Raw genomic sequence first — 24,160 nt, 5'->3', positions numbered from 1 at the left:
GCTATAGCTGAAAAGTCCTTTTTCTGCTAAGTTTACATCAGCAGACTATAGTAAGAGACATTCTAGGACTGGGAGACACAACTCACATCTCTGTTCCAAACGTCTGTTAGTGCAACACATTTACATTGTGTTACAGAATTTTGTAACTTGGAGCAATCTACTGTATATTATTATTGTAGTGCATGGAACACCATGATTATACTCCATAATCAGAAAAAAAGATCAACTTGTTATGCACTACTGTAGTGAGAGACCCAACCATAACAGCATTTTCAAAGGTGTGTAACAAATATTTCATACCCCCTAAGCACTGTGACAGTCAGGTATATACGGGAAGAGACATTCCCTGAATATTTGGCCTTCTATATCCACTGAAATGTACAGATGGTACTGACCCTGATTTTTTTCTTTACTTGCTATCTATGCAACAGGACTCACTAAATGCTGTACTGGCTTTCAAAGCCAGGAAAACATTTCCGCTTTTTTATTGTAACAGAGAGTACATGGAGTAGATAAAACTCCATGCACTACAAAGAGCTATGATAGATCTCAATGATCATAACCCTTTATCATGTGTTCTTGACATGGGTGCCAAGATTTATCTCTCAAGCTTTGCCCTCAAGGTGAGTTTCTTCATATCCCTGTCTCAAACACATAATAATGTTATTACATTTGGAGACTGATCATAACTCTATATATTATTATTATTATTTACTTGTTAAGCAGGTAAAGCAACTGTTCTTGCTCAGGTTCTTTTCAGGTGTAACTTAAGTCATAGAATAGAAGAGTAAAGGGGGCTGGTGATCAACTGTGTGTTTGTGTAAAATGGAATTTGAAATACATTGTGTGGTGAGTGTAGCTGTACTGGTTTGGAATACATACATTACAACTGAAAAGGGTGGGGAAGAGGGATGGAGAAAAATGCTGGTGTAATAATTTTGCTGAAAAGGTAGTGAGGGGGAAGAAAACACATGAAAATGGGATAATAGCTACAGATAGCTAAAGACAGCCCATTTGCTGACCAGCATGTTATGCGTTGACAACTATGCAGTTTTAGTGCATGTTTTACTTCTGAATACATTTCTGATGCATTATATTTGTTCAGTGAGTCTTCTACAAATCGAATTACATTTTGTGTACTTTCCTCTTCTGCAGTATGACAGTACTTACAGTGACAGAGAACACAGAATGCAAATCAGTAGTCAGAGAAACACAAAGTAAGAATATGGTGACTGTGTTTGTAAGGGTTCATTTCTTGTAAGGTTTGTATAAAAGAAAATTCAAAAGGACTGTTATTGCACATATAAGGTAAGCAGTTACATTTCTCTGGTGACATCCTGGTTTACAAAAGTGGGGACAACTATTACACAGTATGTTGTGATAAAACTAAATTAAAATGCAAGCGGAAAGTTGACAGTAGGAACTCTTAATGACAACCATACCATATAACTACATCTGATCCGTAATAATTCTTAGTAGACATAAATATGCTTATCTTTGGTGATAATATTCTGTTTATGGAAGGAAGTGGCAAGAAAAAAATACAGTTAAGGAAGATTATCAGAGTTATTGGGGAAAAACTCATTACGAGGTCAGTGTTACCAGTATGGGGAAAAAGTACAGACATTTTATTTACAAATGCTTTATTTTATTGCTGTTTTGATAAATTACTTTACAAGCAGCAATCATGGAGTCATGTTTTAAAAAGAATACTGTAAGTAAACAACTATGCAAGTAATACATGCATGCAGTCAGATTTGTTCACTGACTTATACAACAAAGAAAGCACTTACAGAAAATACAGAGATTTTAGTCCCTCAAATGGCTTCATTACCAGTTTGGATATGTTATTGTTATCCATGATTCTGTAAAGACAAGTTTAGAAGAAAAGTTTTAGTAAAACAGAAAATAAAGAGTAATAAAATTGTATGTACTTCCTCTATTCAGATATGAACTTATCACTTATTCTTTTACTGTATAAAACAGGTTTTGCATTATTAAATGGGATGTTTTACTTTGACTTTTTTCCCAATTCTTCAACTTTCAGCAGGGAAATGAGACAATACAAACAGCTTGCATAGCTATTCTGTCTGTTTAATGATGTAAATAAACTAAGTGAGATTTAAAATTGATATGTACTGAAACAAAGGGAATATGCATCCTGTAGTGATCCAGTCAGAGCGCACTTGCTCTTGAATAAGTGGTCTGAGTGAAATGAGGCAGGTATATTTTGACGATATCCTGTGCATGTATGACACAGAGTGATTTCCAATACAAATGGATAATGTGCACGGATTTTACATACCTACACAAGTCGATCACATTACGCCACAGTACAAGCCTGCTTAACATCTGCTGATATACCCTGTGCAGGTCGTCTGCCAATGCATAGATGAATGCATTTTCTGTAGCGTCCAGATATTAGGTGACACTGCAGTATGCAGCATGTGACCCATATGGGTATAACCAGTGTATTACTGGTGTAGAAACAGCAAAGCAAAAGAATACTAACAAACTGCTTTCAGAGCGAGAAGGTATTTGTCAGGGCTTCAGGTTAGCAAGATATGGAAACATATCTGGGTAGTAAAGTCAACCAGAGCAGAAAGGACCACAGACCTGGCAACATGTGCCACACTAGAGGCTGTAGATTGAGAGACTGCTTGACAGGTGAATTCTGCATGACAAGTGACTTCCTCTCAGCAACAGATTGTGGTGTTATACTGTTATGAATCCCACACTTGGACAAGTGAGCAGGGTGACTTTTAGAAGCATGCATACACACATCATTTTCTGACATCTCCCATTTTTACTGTTATGAATCCCACACTTGGACAAGTGAGCAGGGTGACTTATAGAAGCATGCATACACACATCATTTTCTATGACATCTCCCATTTTTACTGTTATGAATCCCACACTTGGACAAGTGAGCAGGGTGACTTATAGAAGCATGCATACACACATCATTTTCTATGACATCTCCCATTTTTACTGTTATGAATCCCACACTTGGACAAGTGAGCAGGGTGACTTTTAGAAGCATGCATAAACACATACTTTTCTATGACATCTCCCATTTTTACTGTTATGAAGCCCACACTTGGACAAGTGAGCAGGGTGACTTTTAGAAGCATGCATACACACATCATTTTCTATGACATCTCCCATTTTTACTGTTATGAATCCCACACTTGGACAAGTGAGCAGGGTGACTTATAGAAGCATGCATACATACACACATCATTTTCTATGACATCTCCCATTTTTACTGTTATGAATCCCACACTTGGACAAGTGAGCAGGGTGACTTTTAGAAGCATGCATACACACATCATTTTCTATGACATCTTCCATTTTTACTGTTATGAATCCCACACTTGGACAAGTGAGCAGGGTGACTTATAGAAGCATGCATACACACATCATTTTCTATGACATCTCCCATTTTACTGTTATGAATCCCACACTTGGACAAGTGAGCAGGGTGACTTTTAGAAGCATGCATACACACATACTTTTCTATGACATCTCCCATTTTTACTGTTATGAATCCCACACTTGGACAAGTGAGCAGGGTGACTTTTAGAAGCATGCATACACACATCATTTTCTGACATCTCCCATTTTTACTGTTATGAATCCCAGACTTGGACAAGTGAGCAGGGTGACTTATAGAAGCATGCATACACACATCATTTTCTATGACATCTCCCATTTTTACTGTTATGAATCCCACACTTGGACAAGTGAGCAGGATGACTTATAGAAGCATGCATACACACATTATTTTCTATGACATCTCCCATTTTTGCTGTTATGAATCCCACACTTGGACAAGTGAGCAGGGTGACTTATAGAAGCATGCATACACACATCATTTTCTATGACATCTCCCATTTTTACTGTTATGAATCCCACACTTGGACAATTGAGCAGGGTGACTTATAGAAGCATGCATACACACATCATTTTCTATGACATCTCCCATTTTTACTGTTATGAATCCCACACTTGGACAATTGAGCAGGGTGACTTATAGAAGCATGCATACACACATAATTTTCTAGGACATCTCCCATTTTTACTGTTATGAATTCCACACTTGGACAATTGAGCAGGGTGACTTATAGAAGCATGCATACACACATCATTTTCTATGACATCTCCCATTTTTACTGTTATGAATCCCACACTTGGACAATTAAGCAGGGTGACTTATAGAAGCATGCATACACACATCATTTTCTATGACATCTCCCATTTTTACTGTTATGAATCCCACACTTGGACAAGTGAGCAGGGTGACTTATAGAAGCATGCATACACACATCATTTTCTATGACATCTCCCATTTTTACTGTTATGAATCCCACACTTGGGCAAGTGAGCAGGGTGACTTATAGAAGCATGCATACACACATCATTTACTATGACATCTCTCATTTTTACAGTTATGAATCCCACACTTGGACAAGTGAGCAGGGTGATTTATAGAAGCATGCATACACACATCATTTTCTATGACATCTCCCATTTTACAGTTATGAATCCCACACTTGGACAAGTGAGCAGGGTGATTTATAGAAGCATGCATACACACATCATTTTCTATGACATCTCCCATTTTTACTGTTATGAATCCCACACTTGGGCAAGTGAGCAGGGTGACTTATAGAAGCATGCATACACACATCATTTGCTATGACATCTCCCATTTTTACAGTTATGAATCCCACACTTGGACAAGTGAGCAGGGTGATTTATAGAAGCATGCATACACACATCATTTTCTATGACATCTCCCATTTTTACAGTTATGAATCCCACACTTGGACAAGTGAGCAGGGTGATTTATAGAAGCATGCATACACACATCATTTTCTATGACATCTCCCATTTTTACAGTTATGAAACCCACACTTGGACAAGTGAGCAGGGTGATTTATAGAAGCATGCATACACACATCATTTTCTGTGACATCTCCCATTTTTACTGTTATGAATCCCACACTTGGGCAAGTGAGCAGGGTGACTTATAGAAGCATGCATACACACATCATTTGCTATGACATCTCCCATTTTTACAGTTATGAATCCCACACTTGGACAAGTGAGCAGGGTGACTTATAGAAGCATGCATACACACATCATTTGCTATGACATCTCCCATTTTTACAGTTATGAATCCCACACTTGGACAAGTGAGCAGGGTGATTTATAGAAGCATGCATACACACATCATTTTCTATGACATCTCCCATTTTTACAGTTCTGAATCCCACACTTGGATAAGTGAGCAGGGTGATTTATAGAAGCATGCATACACACATCATTTTCTGTGACATCTCCCATTTTTACTGTTATGAATCCCACACTTGGACAAGTGAGCAGGGTGACTTATAGAAGCATGCATACACACATCATTTTCTATGACATCTCCCATTTTTACTGTTATGAATCCCCCACTTGGACAAGTGAGCAGGGTGACTTATAGAAGCATTCATACACACATCATTTTCTGTGACATCTCCCATTTTTACTGTTATGAATTCCACACTTGGACAAGTGAGCAGGGTGACTTATAGAAGCATGCATACACACATCATTTTCTGTGACATCTCCCATTTTTACTGTTATGAATCCCACACTTGGACAAGTGAGCAGGGTGACTTTTAGAAGCATGCATACACACATCATTTTCTGACATCTCCCATTTTTACTGTTATGAATCCCAGACTTGGACAAGTGAGCAGGGTGACTTATAGAAGCATGCATACACACATCATTTTCTATGACATCTCCCATTTTTACTGTTATGAATCCCACACTTGGACAAGTGAGCAGGGTGACTTATAGAAGCATGCATACACACATTATTTTCTATGACATCTCCCATTTTTGCTGTTATGAATCCCACACTTGGACAAGTGAGCAGGGTGACTTATAGAAGCATGCATACACACATCATTTTCTATGACATCTCCCATTTTTACTGTTATGAATCCCACACTTGGACAATTGAGCAGGGTGACTTATAGAAGCATGCATACACACATCATTTTCTATGACATCTCCCATTTTTACTGTTATGAATCCCACACTTGGACAATTGAGCAGGGTGACTTATAGAAGCATGCATACACACATAATTTTCTAGGACATCTCCCATTTTTACTGTTATGAATTCCACACTTGGACAATTGAGCAGGGTGACTTATAGAAGCATGCATACACACATCATTTTCTATGACATCTCCCATTTTTACTGTTATGAATCCCACACTTGGACAATTAAGCAGGGTGACTTATAGAAGCATGCATACACACATCATTTTCTATGACATCTCCCATTTTTACTGTTATGAATCCCACACTTGGACAAGTGAGCAGGGTGACTTATAGAAGCATGCATACACACATCATTTTCTATGACATCTCCCATTTTTACTGTTATGAATCCCACACTTGGGCAAGTGAGCAGGGTGACTTATAGAAGCATGCATACACACATCATTTACTATGACATCTCTCATTTTTACAGTTATGAATCCCACACTTGGACAAGTGAGCAGGGTGATTTATAGAAGCATGCATACACACATCATTTTCTATGACATCTCCCATTTTACAGTTATGAATCCCACACTTGGACAAGTGAGCAGGGTGATTTATAGAAGCATGCATACACACATCATTTTCTATGACATCTCCCATTTTTACAGTTATGAATCCCACACTTGGACAAGTGAGCAGGGTGATTTATAGAAGCATGCATACACACATCATTTTCTATGACATCTCCCATTTTTACTGTTATGAATCCCACACTTGGGCAAGTGAGCAGGGTGACTTATAGAAGCATGCATACACACATCATTTGCTATGACATCTCCCATTTTTACAGTTATGAATCCCACACTTGGACAAGTGAGCAGGGTGATTTATAGAAGCATGCATACACACATCATTTTCTATGCCATCTCCCATTTTTACAGTTATGAATCCCACACTTGGACAAGTGAGCAGGGTGATTTATAGAAGCATGCATACACACATCATTTTCTATGACATCTCCCATTTTTACAGTTATGAATCCCACACTTGGACAAGTGAGCAGGGTGACTTATAGAAGCATGCATACACACATCATTTGCTATGACATCTCCCATTTTTACAGTTATGAATCCCACACTTGGACAAGTGAGCAGGGTGATTTATAGAAGCATGCATACACACATCATTTTCTATGACATCTCCCATTTTTACAGTTCTGAATCCCACACTTGGATAAGTGAGCAGGGTGACTTATAGAAGCATGCATACACACATCATTTTCTATGACATCTCCCATTTTTACAGTTATGAATCCCACACTTGGACAAGTGAGCAGGGTGATTTATAGAAGCATGCATACACACATCATTTTCTATGACATCTCCCATTTTTACTGTTATGAATCCCACACTTGGGCAAGTGAGCAGGGTGACTTATAGAAGCATGCATACACACATCATTTGCTATGACATCTCCCATTTTTACAGTTATGAATCCCACACTTGGACAAGTGAGCAGGGTGATTTATAGAAGCATGCATACACACATCATTTTCTATGACATCTCCCATTTTTACAGTTATGAATCCCACACTTGGACAAGTGAGCAGGGTGACTTATAGAAGCATGCATACACACATCATTTGCTATGACATCTCCCATTTTTACATTTATGAATCCCACACTTGGACAAGTGAGCAGGGTGACTTATAGAAGCATGCATACACACATCATTTGCTATGACATCTCCCATTTTTACAGTTATGAATCCCACACTTGGACAAGTGAGCAGGGTGATTTATAGAAGCATGCATACACACATCATTTTCTGTGACATCTCCCATTTTTACTGTTATGAATCCCACACTTGGGCAAGTGAGCAGGGTGACTTATAGAAGCATGCATACACACATCATTTTCTATGACATCTCCCATTTTTACTGTTATGAATCCCCCACTTGGACAAGTGAGCAGGGTGACTTATAGAAGCATTCATACACACATCATTTTCTGTGACATCTCCCATTTTTACTGTTATGAATCCCACACTTGGACAAGTGAGCAGGGTGACTTATAGAAGCATGCATACACACATCATTTTCTGTGACATCTCCCATTTTACTGTTATGAATCCCACACTTGGACAAGTGAGCAGGGTGACTTTTAGAAGCATGCATACACACATCATTTTCTGTGACATCTCCCATTTTTACTGTTATGAATCCCACACTTGGACAAGTGAGCAGGGTGACTTATAGAAGCATGCATACACACATCATTTTCTATGACATCTCCCATTTTACTGTTATGAATCCCACACTTGGACAAGTGAGCAGGGTGACTTATAGAAGCATGCATACACACATCATTTTCTATGATATCTCCCATTTTTACTGTTATGAATCCCACACTTGGGCAAGTGAGCAGGGTGACTTATAGAAGCATGCATACACACATCATTTTCTATGACATCTCCCATTTTTACTGTTATGAATCCCACACTTGGACAAGTGAGCAGGGTGACTTATAGAAGCATGCATACACACATCATTTTCTATGATATCTCCCATTTTTACTGTTATGAATCCCACACTTGGGCAAGTGAGCAGGGTGACTTATAGAAGCATGCATACACACATCATTTTCTATGACATCTCCCATTTTTACTGTTATGAATCCCACACTTGGACAAGTGAGCAGGGTGACTTTTAGAAGCATGCATACACACATCATTTTCTGTGACATCTCCCATTTTTACTGTTATGAATCCCACACTTGGACAAGTGAGCAGGGTGACTTATAGAAGCATGCATACACACATCATTTTCTATGACATCTCCCATTTTTACTGTTATGAATCCCACACTTGGACAAGTGAGCAGGGTGACTTATAGAAGCATGCATACACACACCATTTTCTATGACATCTCCCATTTTTACTGTTATGAATCCCACACTTGGACAAGTGAGCAGGGTGACTTATAGAAGCATGCATACACACATCATTTTCTGTGACATCTCCCATTTTTACAGTTATGAATCCCACACTTGGACAAGTGAGCAGGGTGACTTATAGAAGCATGCATACACACATCATTTTCTGTGACATCTCCCATTTTTACTGTTATGAATCCCACACTTGGGCAAGTGAGCAGGGCGACTTATAGAAGAATGCATACACACATCATTTGCTATGACATCTCCCATTTTTACAGTTATGAATCCCACACTTGGACAAGTGAGCAGGGTGATTTATAGAAGCATGCATACACACATCATTTGCTATGACATCTCCCATTTTTACAGTTATGAATCCCACACTTGGACAAGTGAGCAGGGTGATTTATAGAAGCATGCATACACACATCATTTTCTGTGACATCTCCCATTTTTACTGTTATGAATCCCACACTTGGACAAGTGAGCAGGGTGACTTATAGAAGCATGCATACACACATCATTTTCTGTGACATCTCCCATTTTTACTGTTATGAATCCCACACTTGGACAAGTGAGCAGGGTGACTTTTAGAAGCATGCATACACACATCATTTTCTGTGACATCTCCCATTTTTACTGTTATGAATCCCACACTTGGACAAGTGAGTAGGGTGACTTATAGAAGCATGCATACACCCATCATTTTCTATGACATCTCCCATTTTTACTGTTATGAATATCACACTTGGACAAGTGAGCAGGGTGACTTATAGAAGCATGCATACACACATCATTTTCTATGACATCTCCCATTTTTACTGTTATGAATCCCACACTTGGACAAGTGAGCAGGGTGACTTTTAGAAGCATGCATACACACATACTTTTCTATGACATCTCCCATTTTTACTGTTATGAATCCCACACTTGGACAAGTGAGCAGGGTGACTTATAGAAGCATGCATACACACATCATTTTCTATGACATCTCCCATTTTTCTCTAATGTGGTCTAGGTTCAATGAACAAAACTTGAGTGTCAGGAAGGTGATAGATAGCCATCACCTTCTCCTTCTTTACCATTTCCCTCAAAGACCATCCCAAATCCAGAGTATCATCAAGCAGTCCTTTCCTGGAGCTATGACATCTCCCATTTTTACTGTTATGAATCCCACACTTGGACAAGTGAGCAGGGTGACTTTTAGAAGCATGCATACACACATACTTTTCTATGACATCTCCCATTTTTACTGTTATGAATCCCACACTTGGACAAGTGAGCAGGGTGACTTATAGAAGCATGCATACACACATCATTTTCTGTGACATCTCCCATTTTTACTGTTATGAATCCCACACTTGGACAAGTGAGCAGGGTGACTTATAGAAGCATGCATACACACATCATTTTCTGTGACATCTCCCATTTTTACTGTTATGAATCCCACACTTGGACAAGTGAGCAGGGTGACTTTTAGAAGCATGCATACACACATCATTTTCTGTGACATCTCCCATTTTTACTGTTATGAATCCCACACTTGGACAAGTGAGTAGGGTGACTTATAGAAGCATGCATACACCCATCATTTTCTATGACATCTCCCATTTTTACTGTTATGAATATCACACTTGGACAAGTGAGCAGGGTGACTTATAGAAGCATGCATGCACACATCATTTTCTATGACATCTCCCATTTTTACTGTTATGAATCCCACACTTGGACAAGTGAGCAGGGTGACTTTTAGAAGCATGCATACACACATACTTTTCTATGACATCTCCCATTTTTACTGTTATGAATCCCACACTTGGACAAGTGAGCAGGGTGACTTATAGAAGCATGCATAGACAAATCATTTTCTATGACATCTCCCATTTTTCTCTAATGTGGTCTAGGTTCAATGAACAAAACTTGAGTGTCAGGAAGGTGATAGATAGGCATCACCTTCTCCTTCTTTACCATTTCCCTCAAAGACCATCCCAAATCCAGAGTATCATCAAGCAGTCCTTTCCTGGAGCTAAAAAAACATTTTACTGATGGATCCATTATGAATAAACCAAGTCAGCACTACAATGCTACATGAACAGGTTCATAATAATAGAAGACTGGGTGCTAGAGGTCAGGGAGGTTGACTGAAAAATAATATTTGCATCAAGTGACTTCTGGCCTTCCTAGACATCAGTTGTTCAGGTCAGCAGCTGGCATTCTAGGACACTTCTTCATAGGTGACAGAGGCAGCAATGTTACTTTAATGCACAAGAACAATACAGTCACCTGCAATGCAACTGATATCTTCATAACCCTCTTCCTAAGATCCTTCAGCTACGTCCACCCTCCCTCTTGTATAGCTCACTCAGTTATAGTCACATAACTATAATGTTGAGCTACTTACTTTACCTTACTGGGATCCCAAACCTGGATACTATCACGTCTTCATCAAAGAATAAATAATTTTACTCCTGTGAGCTTAAGTTTTTTATTAAGTCAGGCAAGACATATGTTATATTCCCACACAAACATGCCTCATTGAATATGGTGGAATATAGGCAACTGCTGTAGGCAAATCCTGTCAAAAAGGAAATGATGAAAACTGGATTTGGTGCAATGAATCTCTTTTACTTAGGCTTTACAGAGACGGAGCCATCTTTGGGAGAGATGAGGGATGTTTAGGAGACATCTGCTCTGACATTAGAGAAGCACATTACTATAGTAGGGCTAGTGTGTAGCAACACATTGCAGGCATAGGAGCAGGATGCCACTGGAGCATATTAAGTACTGATCACATCCTGCAAAAATAATGCCAATGCCTATAAACCACAATAAAGATTAATGGTGAAGAGTCTTCTGAAAACAACTTTCTGTTGCGCAGACATCACTAATAGGTAGAAACCAGCTGTCTTGTATAGTTATGATTAGCCTGCTCAAACCTCATGCATGTGTGTGAAATGGAAGAGAATCCTGCTCCCCCTGCACCATTTCCAGTTTCAAGCATTGCCTCTTAGTATAGTTACCTTTCTATTACTGTCGCTGTGTAAATTAAATAAGGATGGTATGAGGAGATCAAACAGCTCCTTTTTAGTGAGTCATGAGTGTTTCCTTACTGATCTGCTGTCAGGAGCGCCGACAAGAGCAGAAATATACAGCTCCTAGAAAAGATCTGCTGTAGCTGTTTCAAACTACAGCATTTCTGCTTCAGTCTTCCCTGATGTATCAGCCTCATACCCACTTTAGTTTTAATATGTTTGCCGACATTAATGATCCCCCAACCTAGGGTATCTCATTTGCCTATACAGTGTGTATACTTCTCATGCTCTGTACCCCTTTAGGTATCCATTTCTTATCTTTTTTGCTGTGAACTTTTAGTTATTTTTACTTAATTGTTTTTATTTTAACCAAAGTAATATTTTACTCAAAATGTCATTTTTGAGGGGGCTGAGCAGTGATGGCTGATGAAAAGGAGTAGCAATGACTGCCTGCTTTTCTTTGAAGTGGGGTGGAAGGGACATAAAGAGCGGACCACTGCGGAAGACAGCAAGATTAACACATATGATACTCATAACTGTAATGCAAGTGCCCTGCACGAAGGTATGATCTCTGCAGGACTAATTCACTTGTTGTATGAGCCCTTATACATTCAGTTTAGGGTGGGTCAGTTAGGATATAAATATGAAAAAAGAATTCCCAGTCCCAATACATAGGATGACACTATTGTCCATCCTCATTCACCCTACAACTGCAAGACAAGTGAATTGTACATAACATGTGCATTGTCTGGCCACAAAAAGTCATTTGAGGAGTAAAGATAAATAGTTTTGTATCTTAATGGGCTGAATTCACAGATGTGGACAATTTGCAAATGCTTTGACCCATTCAGAATCACTGTGATTGCATTATGAAAGCACTTTCCTTTCAGCTCAGTTTGCACTACAGGCATACATGATGTTTGTCCCTTTCTTCAGTAGAGTTTTCGTGTCAGGCACTCCCTACTACATATTCAGGGCATTCACCATAAAGCAGCAGTAACAAGGATTGCTAGGAGCACATCTGTTCAAGGACTTTTTCTGCTGTTTGCACCCTGCACAGTTTGAGCAAAACCTAAACCTCAAATGATTTAAATTGACGGAAACTTTCAAGAATTCTACATATAACCACTTATTGTTAAGCTACTGCTGTAACCCTCAGTTATTACTGCCTTGTTATACCACCACAACAATTTCATAATAATAACTAAGATAACATTTCTCTCCTTAATGATAGAGTTAATGTCAAGTACTTACAACCATTGAAGTTCACGAAGGTCTTTAAAAACATCTGGCTTCAGTTTAGTAATGTTGTTATGACTCAGGTATCTAAAGCAAATCAGAAAAGATAATCTCAGCAAATATGCATATCTTTCTTCTCTCAAGCTACTCTTACTTCAAATGCTAACTTGAAAATTTTATTTTGTAACTAACCTAGAACAATTAAGCCATTAAAGAAAGAACCACCTGTATGAGATACATTAACAGCAGATGACTGAAACATCCCAGACTGCCTGTTTTTGTTTTGGTTACAGCCTTTCTCTAGAGGGTAGTAGAGGCTTGAATATTTCTCAAGCAGTAGTTAATAAACTCCTTAGGTTTAAATCAAATAACTCTGAAAGGTATAACCTAAGAATAGACCCAGCCTCGTAACGCTAAACCATTCCTTCAAGAATGGTACAGTTGATGTTTGCCTATCTTGGGAAATCCATGAAGAACCATTGCTTTCCTGGAGCATGTTGAATATTACACTTTTTGTGAAAAAAAAAATCTCCTTATAATTCTGTAATCATAAGCATATCAGAGCAGTTTATGGGCTCTGCTGACATCTTAATCAAGTCTCTTCACGTAATCTGAACTTTGGATTATTATTAATGCCGTTCATCCTTAATTATAATTGTTTTTTCAGTAATGTCTCAAGAAACAATGGTTTTAGTCATAGCCTTACTTTGTTTTATTGCAAAAGGGCGCTTAAACTTTTTGTTTACATTAAAAAGATTAAAACTGCGAAGACAAGAATCATGAAACTCTGTGGTTGGTACTCATTAATGTATATCTCTGCATCACCACTACTCACAGACTTAATTGCATTATTTTCTTTTCAAATGGGTCATTTTTATATGCACACATGCACTCGTGCGCACACACACCCGTGCACACTCTACAAACATGAACCACAGGGAGTGAACACATTATATTGTCACAAAAAGAAAAAAAAAAAGTCAAAATGTCTCAGAATGAACAAAGCTAAGAATCACAATACAATGAATATGCAATGTTTTGCTGGAGGAAATCTGTCCAGCACCTCCTAATGTGGGAAATTGTACCCAAAACAGCCCTACTGTTATATTACAACTTACATTACATCATAGACTGTAGAGCAGGCTTGTGCAGTATAAATCTGTGAACAAATTGGAGAGACCACAAAGGTTCCTCACAAGGAAAATTCAGGGTCTTCAGCAGGTATCCTATGTGGATTGGGTGAAATCACTGCTATTTTATTCTGTTTCATACAGACTACTCAGAGGCGATCTCTGCCTTGCATATAAGTCAATCTCAGACCTTGCTTTACTGGAAATGTTGCACATCCGCAAGTCAAATGGCACATGGGTTACTCACTCTAAGGACCTAAACCTGGTATGTGACATCAATAGAACCTGCTGGATGAACAGATTTGTCTCCCAGAGGTTATCACACCTTTTGAATAGACTCCCAATTCATGTCAAACAGAGCACCTCACTGGCCCTCTTCAAACGCAGTCTGGATGATTGAATGGGTAACCGTAAATTCACCCCTGGAGTTCCACTTGTGTCCCTCTTGGACAGGGGCAATAGGTGCTGATCATGGTAGCAAGGGTAATTTGGCTAGGCTTGTAAGGGCCCTCGGACCATTAGTCTAGTAACTTCCTATGATCCATTCCTAACTATGGATACTCATGGAGTCAAAATCTGTATGTAATAGATTTATGCAGTGACACTCCCATAAATAAGGTGCAAGATGCATCCCCCAAGCAAAATATAAATCTCGCTTAATATCATTCAAATGCAGTCTTGGTGAATATCTCTGGGAGATTACCTGCATCTTTGTAGAAACATACAGTGATAACAAAGTAGCAGCACTTTTGATTGGTCAAACAAAATATCCTCTCCATACAGTTGTGTCTTGTAAAGCTATTCTTTATACAAGTGAATAAACAGTACTTAATGAGGCATCTTCAACAAGACTGATGCTGCACAACCATAAAACTGTTTTCTTCCAAATACAAAAAAATCTACTTTACAAATGCATTTTGTAATATGCATTTTTATAATATTACCCTTACTTATTATTTTGTTGGCAACTTTGTTAGTTGTTTAATCTGTTTTGTATCCGGTGTCTAATATGTTTGAAAAGGTTAAACAGAGCACACAGACATGCATACACATGTCTGAATATTTATATCAAGCTATGCACACACACACACACACACACACACACACACACACACACACACACACACACACACACACACACACACACACACACATAAATATATAAGGGTTCCCCAGTACTGGTCAATTTAAAGTTAAACTGACCTCTGTATTGTTGACACACATTGACTGACAACACAAATGGTTGACATTTCCCAGGGTAGGGGCACATGCCCTTTCCCTGGGGCCTGTAGAGTCTCGCAGTTAGTATGTATAACTAGCAGGGTGTGTTGGGGGTGGAGGGATCTTGCCCCCTGCAAAAAATACGGATTTTTCTTTTGCATGTTCCCAGGATTAGACTGAGCATGTGCAGTTGCATGTTAACATTCGTTAGTCAGTGTAACTGTATCAACAATAAGCACGTCTACGTTTATGATGTTCAACAAAGCAGAGTATATATATATATATATATATATATATATATATATATATATATATATATATATACATATATTACACATAAAAAGCACCACTTTAAAAGCTTCATTTGAAAATAAAGATTTGCACTATTTATTAAGCCAACCCAGTAAAAGAATTGGTTGTGGCATGTTTAATTGTGGAAAATGTATAGTGTGCTCTGTAATGTATACAAATTTGTACACTGTAATTTCCTTGTCTCTTTTAAAAGACATTTTGATTGCCATTCCTCCATGGTAATTTACACAGCGGTCTGTAACACCTGTCATGAATTTTACATTGGGAAAACGATCAGAATGCTTTCTGATCGCGGTAAGGAACATTTGGCTGCTATTAGGAAGCAGGATGAAACCAACGCGTTACAATATCACAATATTAGATGTCATGACTTTACTTGTTTCAGATTTCTAGTTTTAGAACAGATTGATCAGTTTTTTGGTGACTTTGACACTTTTCTGCATCTAAATGAACTCTGTTGGCACTTGCTTTTAAATGCTGAGATGGTTCCTGGGCTGAATGAGAACTTGAATCTCAAATGTGCATTGCATTGGTTGGTATGAGCCAATTTGAACATGCCCCTCTCTTTTTGATTAGCTACTGTATGTACAGTTAGTTGTTTCTAGGCAGCTAATGGGCTAATTTCTGTTTTGATTTGTTTCTATTGGGTTTTGAGGTTGTCACTTATTTTTAAACAGAGTGCACTTGTTATATTACTACACAGTTTTACTTTACAGTATTAGTTCTGATGAAGTTCTGACAACATTCAGAATAAAAACGTTTAACAACAGTTTCCCCTCAGTGTCATTTCTCTTTTTTATTTTTTTTTAAAATTACAAAGTAATTTTCGCATATAAGGTCTTTTCTTTGTATTTAATAGTGTAATATATATATATATATATATATATATATATATATATATATATATATATACATACATATACACACACACACACACACACACACACACACACACACACACACACTGGATGGGGCAGTGGGGCAGCAGTAGCATTGTTGCCTCACAGCAAGAGGTTCTCCAGTTCGATTCTCGGCTGGGGTGGCTTCTGTGCAGAGTCTACATGTCCTCCCTGCGTTCATGTGGGTTTCCTCCTATGTTACAAAGACATGCATCTGGAGCATTTCTTCCCAGGCCTCCACTGAAAATCGGCTTCATTCCAAGTCGGACTTTCCAGGTTAACAAATGTTAAAAAAAAATATATATATATATATATATATATGTATGTGTATAAATATACATATGATGTAGGACTGGGGGACAAATTGGTGAAGTCTTACTGAAAAACTGATCAGGTCCCATTCATCTGTTGCTGTCCTTGCTATATATTTTCAGTGATCACAAATCCCAATTACCATTCAGTATTATTTGATGATAAAACTGCAAGCGTGGTGAAGTGGAAACAAGTAATATTGCAAAGTATCAACTGCTTTTTCTGTTTCTTTAAGTCTTTACAATATTGGTGCTAGTACACATAGTCTGCAGGAGATGTGAGGGGCAGAGGCTACCAGATGTGAGGCATGGCGGGGGACTTATGTCCATCAAAATTGCTTGTTTGTGTGTGCTTTTTTGTTAACCTATTTCAGATAATCTATACAGCTACTCAGTAAGTAAGAGCTTTTACTGAACGTTATAGCTGGTAAGTCACCTGGTTGAGAATTGCAGGATATCAACTTATTTTACACAAGGTGATCAACATTTCAGGTTGATTTGGAGAATTTTCTGGGGTGCAAGTCACAACCAGTAGAACACCATAATTTGAAAGAGCTAAGGTTCTTAATTTTACAGTGGTTTCCCACCATTTGAAAGACATCTTTAATAGGTACTGGGATGTTTTTAGTGCATTCAGTATACCATATGTTTTTATTGGACAACAACTGATGTTTGTTTATAAAAGTGGGAATAATTTGAAAGATGATTTTGAAAGGATTGATTCAGTAAGAACTAAAACTATTCTGTAAAAGTAGGGGGAACTAAGAAATGTGCCATGTATGGGTAATGCCTGTTTATTAATGATAATGGAATGAACAACGTTGAAATTATCAACCAGTTACTGAATTTTAATGATACCTATAATTATGTATCTAAATGAGTGGTGTATTTGACTTGTTGTGCTACCTGTCCACCTGTTGTATAGGTCTGACAGAAAAGAGTCTTAGGACTCATCTTCACTAACACAATTACAGCATTGTAAGAAAGGATTTGATCAGTGTTTTATGTAAACATGCTCAGATAAGTCCTAGATTTAAATATTTTGCGTTTCTGGTTTTATAGAAAATTGATCTTGATGCTAAAGGTGGGGACTGGCAAAACAGCCTAGAGGTGAACAAATTGAGAGGGCAACTGATATTAAATGCATGTAAAGTTCTAGGTCTGAATGACAATGTGAGTATTACTAGCATTCTAAAATTGAGAGCCAGATGATTGTAATTATGTTTTTTTAATTTTTATCATACATTTTCAAACCTCTGCCTTTTATACCTATATTGTTGTTGTGTTTTTTAATGTTTATTCCTATGGAGTTTTCAATTTCGCTGTATGGCTTTAACAATTGTGTTAAATGATATCTTGTGATTAAGAGAAGATATATAAATCTGTTTTTTTAGCATATACTATGGTTCTGAAAAATCTGTGAATAAAGGAAGATGAAAGTGCTAACCCATACATTTTTGTTTTGCCAGTGAGTTTCTTGGGTCTTACATGCATTTTAATTTATCATCAAAGAAGCAATGTAAAATCTGTAGACTTCATTGAACTGTATTGCATAATTCCACCACAGAAGATAACTTTCTTTTGCTTCTGAAAAATGGAGATGAAAGATGTTTGGCTTATTTCTTTAAATTATTGGTGCCACTAGTATGTGGGGCACATAGTGTGGCTTTCTGTGCACTAGACAGCTTCAAAAATCATGTGATGGGGGATTCAGAAAATTTGTGAAGGAGTAAATCAAGACTGAAAATAGGGACATATTTCCAAAAATATGTACATCATGCACAGGGGTAAATAAGGCCTAAAAATAGTAGAGTTCCACCAAAGAAGAGTCATTTGAAAGATCTGTCTATCTCTGTCCATCACAAGCCATACACTTACACCCTACAGTCTCTGTTCACAGCAGTAATCCCATATCTTCTTACTCAGTCTTCCCCAACCTTCCTGTCAATCATCTTGTTTACTAATCATCTACTTCATCCCTTGCCACACCCAGTGCATGATCCAACCACTTCCTGTGCTGGCACCGCCACCTGTTTCCCGAGTGCTGCCTCTCAAGCTTGTTTTACCTTGCTGCTCCTGCACTATGCTGTACATATATCACTTCCCCTAACTCATTGCTTAAATACTTTTAGCCTCAAGCCTCAGTTTAAAAGCATGCTGTCATAAATTAATTTCTATTTTCCTTCCTTCCACTTTCTTTGTTTTGAACCAGTCTTGTACTCTGCATTAGATTTTGTGAACCACAACTTTCTTTTATTTATTGATATGTAATATTGTCTTTTGTAAATGTTTTTATGTTTTACTATAGTTTCTTTATGCATTCATTGTGTTAAACTGATTAAAGGAATTGTGTTGTTTCTTTTCTGCGTTTTGAACCTTTTGTACATGTATTATACTTGGTGCTTTTCTCCTCAGGCTTCTGCTGAAACAGGCATCTTATGCCCAGACAGACAATCGAGATGAATAAATAAATAAACTTTTCCATAAAAGTACTACTACTGGAAAACACACAGGGCAAAGTATCCTGTAATGAGCAGCTGGAGATAAAGTACCCATCAAAAAAAGCAAAAAAGTCTGTTAGTTTGGTGTCAGCCAAATTAGATATGTAAAAACCCATGTGTATAACTTCACATATTCATATATAACACTGCTCCCTGTTTCAGTCATCACTCTTTTGCCACCACTAACTTAGCTTCCTATTTCCAGTTGGCATGACAAAAACACAACATTTCTGCAATTCATAAATTCCAATGCCATGGATCGACTTATCCACACCCCCACCAGGGGCAGCAATATCCTAGACCTGCTCATTACTAACATGGGCAACCAGTGTTCCACACCAGAGGTCAATTCCTCGTTGATCAGATCCTACCACAAGCTAATCACCCTAGACATCTGCATCCCGCCCCCCACCCCCCATTAAGGAAACCACCGTAAAGAATTTCTCCAAAGTCAACTTCACGCTTCTTAAGACAGAAGTGGCAAACTTCACGACACCCATGCAGATGGACAATAGAGGTACGACTGCTAACTCCTATACTAATGCAGTTTATAAGCATTTACAGGAGTGCATGGATTTTGCAATCCCTAAAAGAACCAATATGCTATCCTCCAAAAAAAAGGAAGCCAATCTGGTGGTCCTGTGCCATAAACAAACTCTATAACAGAAGACAGACACTGTTGCAAAAAAGAGTAAAATCCCATGATTGGAGGAAATCCCTGGTCAGCCTCAGTAAGAAGGTGAGATCCCTCATAAAATCCTCCAAAGCTAGTTGCAAAAACAAAATCGCCACTAATTCTAAAGACAACCACAAAGCATTCTATAGCTATGTCAAGAATCTCAATGGCAACACTCAAAACTGCTCTGAGTTACAGCACAATAGCACTACATATACAGAACCAACTGATATTGCCAACATCCTGGCAGATAGGTACAGTGCTAACTTTACCTCCCTCTCATGCACTAAAGGGCCCATCTCTATACCAGAAGAATGCGAAGTTCCTGTAATCACGGCTGCACAGGTAAAAACCACACTCTCCAAAGCCAAGAACACAGCATCCATGGGAAATGACAACATCCCAGGCTGCATTCTACACAAACTACAGAATGAACTGGGACCTCACTTAAGTACCATGTTCAATCACTGAATGCTGCACAGTGATGGTTATCCCACTCTACAAAGGGAGAGCCACCACAGACCTCGGGAACTACCTCCCCATTAGCCTGACAAGCCTGGCCTGCAAGCCTACGGAACATATCATCATGGAACTTATAAACAATGACATTGGTAAGCTCCATACTCTGGACCCCACCCTGTTCGGGTTTGTAAAAGGCAGATCATGTCTCCTAAACCTGGTAGACTTCTTTGAAGGTGTCACCAAAGCCATAGATGAGGGTAAGGTGGTTCACATAGCCTATCTAGATCTCGCCAAGGCTTTCGACACCATCCCCCACTCTGGAATTATAGATAAACTCACTAAACTAGGTATAAATCCCTATGCCACAAGATGGGTTGCCAACTGGCTCACTGACAGAACCCACACTGTGGAAGTAGCAGACTCCAAATCCAACTTCAGACCAGTGACAAGTGGAGTACCACAGGGTTCAGTCCAAGTCCTGGGTCCTATCCTGTTTGGTATCTACTTCTCTGAAGTACAGGCTAAAACAGAAGGTCTTTGGCTAACGAAGTTTGCAGATGACTGCAAACTAGGAGCCATAATCGAAACTCCTAACGATGTGGACATCCTACAAAAGGGCCTCACAAGAGACAGATGCCTGGTGTCAAAGCCATGGCCTCAAGCTCAATGCCAAAAAGTGCATTGTCATCCCTTTTGGTAAAAACTCTGTACCCATGAACTACCACATAGGTGGTAGTCTACTTAACACCGAAAGTGTGATAAGAGACCTTGGGACACAGGTGGACAGTAGTCTCTCCTTTGATAATCACATCGCCACAGTAGTCAGGAAATCCTTCTATGTGGCATACCTCATCACAAAATGTTTCTCATCCAGGAAAAAAGAGGTCATTATTTCCCTCTACTCGTCACTCATTAGACCCATTATAGAATACAGCACCCCTTTTGGTATGTATCTCACAAAACATCTACAACAACTGGAAAGGCCACAGAAATACCTCACAAAGAGGATTACTTGCCTCAAACAGATGCCGTACACAGACTGTCTCAAAAAACTCCAGCTTTACTCCGTCGCATATCGCCTACTCAGAGGTGATCTCTGCCTAACATACAAAGCTATGTCAAAGCCAGAGCTGTTGGACATGCTCCACTTAAAGAAATGAAAAAAAAAACTCCAGAGGTACACCACGACAAACAGAGCCGACCTGATGAAAACCTTTTTATTCACACAAAAAGCACAGAACAATGGCCAGTAATTGCTTTCACATTTCTCTGAACGCTTCTTCAGAATTAAAAAAGTAATACACTGTATTCATTACAGTGCATGTTATGTGAATGGGGTAGCAACAGGGCAAGCACTAGAACCCAGCAGAAACCATCTTAGCTGTACTAAAAAAAATTGTGTAGTGCACAAAAACACCATGATTTGAAACTGCATTGGAATCTACAACTCCTCGTGTTTTCTTTTTACTATTTTTTTTTTGTTCATTTTGTTATTGTTTCATTCTAATTTTGCCTCGAAGGTGTTAAATGCATCAATTAAAAAGTGTCCTCTGGAAGGTGAGAAAGCCATAAAACATGAAAGCAACTTCCTGGTTTTCTGTTGTGGATTTCTCTTGGTCCTTTATGTGGTCTAGCTACTCTGACTGGTGGAAGAGTTTGTAGAAGTATAATGTATAAGTGTAAAGTAAAACTGCTACTTTTTTTTACCCAAATCCCTCTCTCGTGAAAACAAATTTAAAGTCCTCTCTCTTTATAATACAACCATCAAAGTCACTTTTCATGCAAATTATTAGGGATGATAATGGATAATAATCTTAACTTTGACCTGCACATATAAAACTGTATAAGAAAAGCTCATCAAAAACTAGGAATGCTTTACCTTTACAAAACCAATTTCTCATAAATGCAACTAAAACTACTCTTGCCAAAACTTACCTCCTCCCCACACTTCTTTATCCATCCTTACTAACCTCTATCCATCACTAAAATCAAAACTTGATCAATACTATAACAAAGCTGATAAATATGCAGCAATACCGCTTCCAGAATCCATCACTGAATAGCACTAAAAAACCTAAATTGATTAGAACTACGTCATCAACCAACATATACACAGCTTCTTACCTCCTGTATGCAGCACCTATCGTCTTATATTAAGACATATCTTAGTATTCTACACAGCTATGTTCCTAGTCGGTCATTACAGTCCAATGCCATAAACTCCTTTTCTGTCAACAATCCTATCAAATCTGCTGGAAATTTACTATACTTGTACCATGTTGCTCACTAAGGCCTGGAATTCATCAAGTCAATGCCCTTCCCTCCCGCCCTTTAAAACCATTCTGAAAGACTTCCTAGCCAAAAGCTGGGTCTGTTCTTGCTCAACTGCTGGTGATTCCCTGCTGGGTGAGGAAAGTAAACCTATTTTTTTGTCTGTGACTGATACAGCTGCTTTCTGTTTACCTGTTCCATTTTTTCTGTTTTAAGAAATTTGCTTGGCCTGGTGTTTTTGTTCTTTGTGAGAGACAGGCACTTAAATTATCTAGGCTGCACATTTCACATGTTTTTTCATTGGTTAATTGTCTCTTGAATATTCTCAAGTATTCTCTTGAGTATTGTGTATTCTTGAATACATAGAGAATTTCCGGGCCTTTGTCTTTTGCTGAAAAAATTGTAAGCCTGCATAAACTAAACCATTGCTGGTGAGTCTCTGCTAGTTTTTCACACTCACCCTCCCCTTTGTTGATCTGCTTTTTAAACCTGGTGATTTTAAGATGCTCACCCCAACTGTAAATTGAACTTAATAAGCTCCTCCCTTTCTATACTGCTGTTGATATATTGAATTATTTATTTGCCTTTCCTTGTGAATATATTGAAAAAAATGCAGTTTGCCTTTCATTGTCTGTTCTACAGATTTATTTGCCCTGAATTCATTATCTAGCCAGCTGTTGGATAAAGTAGTGTGTTTTTACACTCTAGCAGGCACTTGTTTTTACATCAACAGGTCAGTGGATTTTCTGTGTAGTGCATTGGGAGGTAGCCAGGTCCGTTTAGGCTGGGGAAACACCTGACATTTCTACACAGTTTTATTGGCTGGAGGACTTATCAAGCCACTTATCTTGTTTTTGGTGCCTTCATAAATTCTTTACAATTGAGTGGCCATTGGCTCATTTATACATAGCAAAGTACTTTTATTGAATAATCACACTTTTACAAGCTGTTTAAATTAAACTACTGTATCTGTACCTTTAAGTTTGTTGTGGTGGCATTTTGTATCTTTTAAGTTTGTTTGTGGTAGCATTTCACTCCGGATGCTCTTTTTCTGTGATTTTACATTAGGAATACTATGATTATTCACCTACTGGCAGTAGGTGTTTACCTGGTGTG

The 24,160-nt window shown here is 38.4% G+C and overlaps 1 protein-coding gene across 1 annotated transcript in view; it reads right to left on the bottom strand.

The window, feature by feature from the left end:
• Positions 1-24,160, bottom strand: part of LOC122789682 (relaxin receptor 1-like) — a 976,275-nt gene that overhangs the window by 304,593 nt on the left and 647,522 nt on the right. Inside the window, exons 7-8 of the mRNA XM_044057098.1 lie at positions 13,277-13,348; positions 1,794-1,865 (exon numbers count right to left, since the gene is read on the bottom strand). Coding sequence (XP_043913033.1) covers positions 1,794-1,865; positions 13,277-13,348 — 144 coding nt within the window. The remainder of the gene's footprint in view (positions 1-1,793; positions 1,866-13,276; positions 13,349-24,160) is intronic.

Source organism: Protopterus annectens, chromosome 15.part0 (assembly GCF_019279795.1).
Source record: "Protopterus annectens isolate FY-2018-M chromosome 15.part0, PAN1.0, whole genome shotgun sequence".
NCBI classification, from domain to species: Eukaryota; Metazoa; Chordata; order Ceratodontiformes; family Protopteridae; genus Protopterus; species Protopterus annectens.
This window is presented reverse-complemented; position numbering and strand designations above follow the sequence as displayed.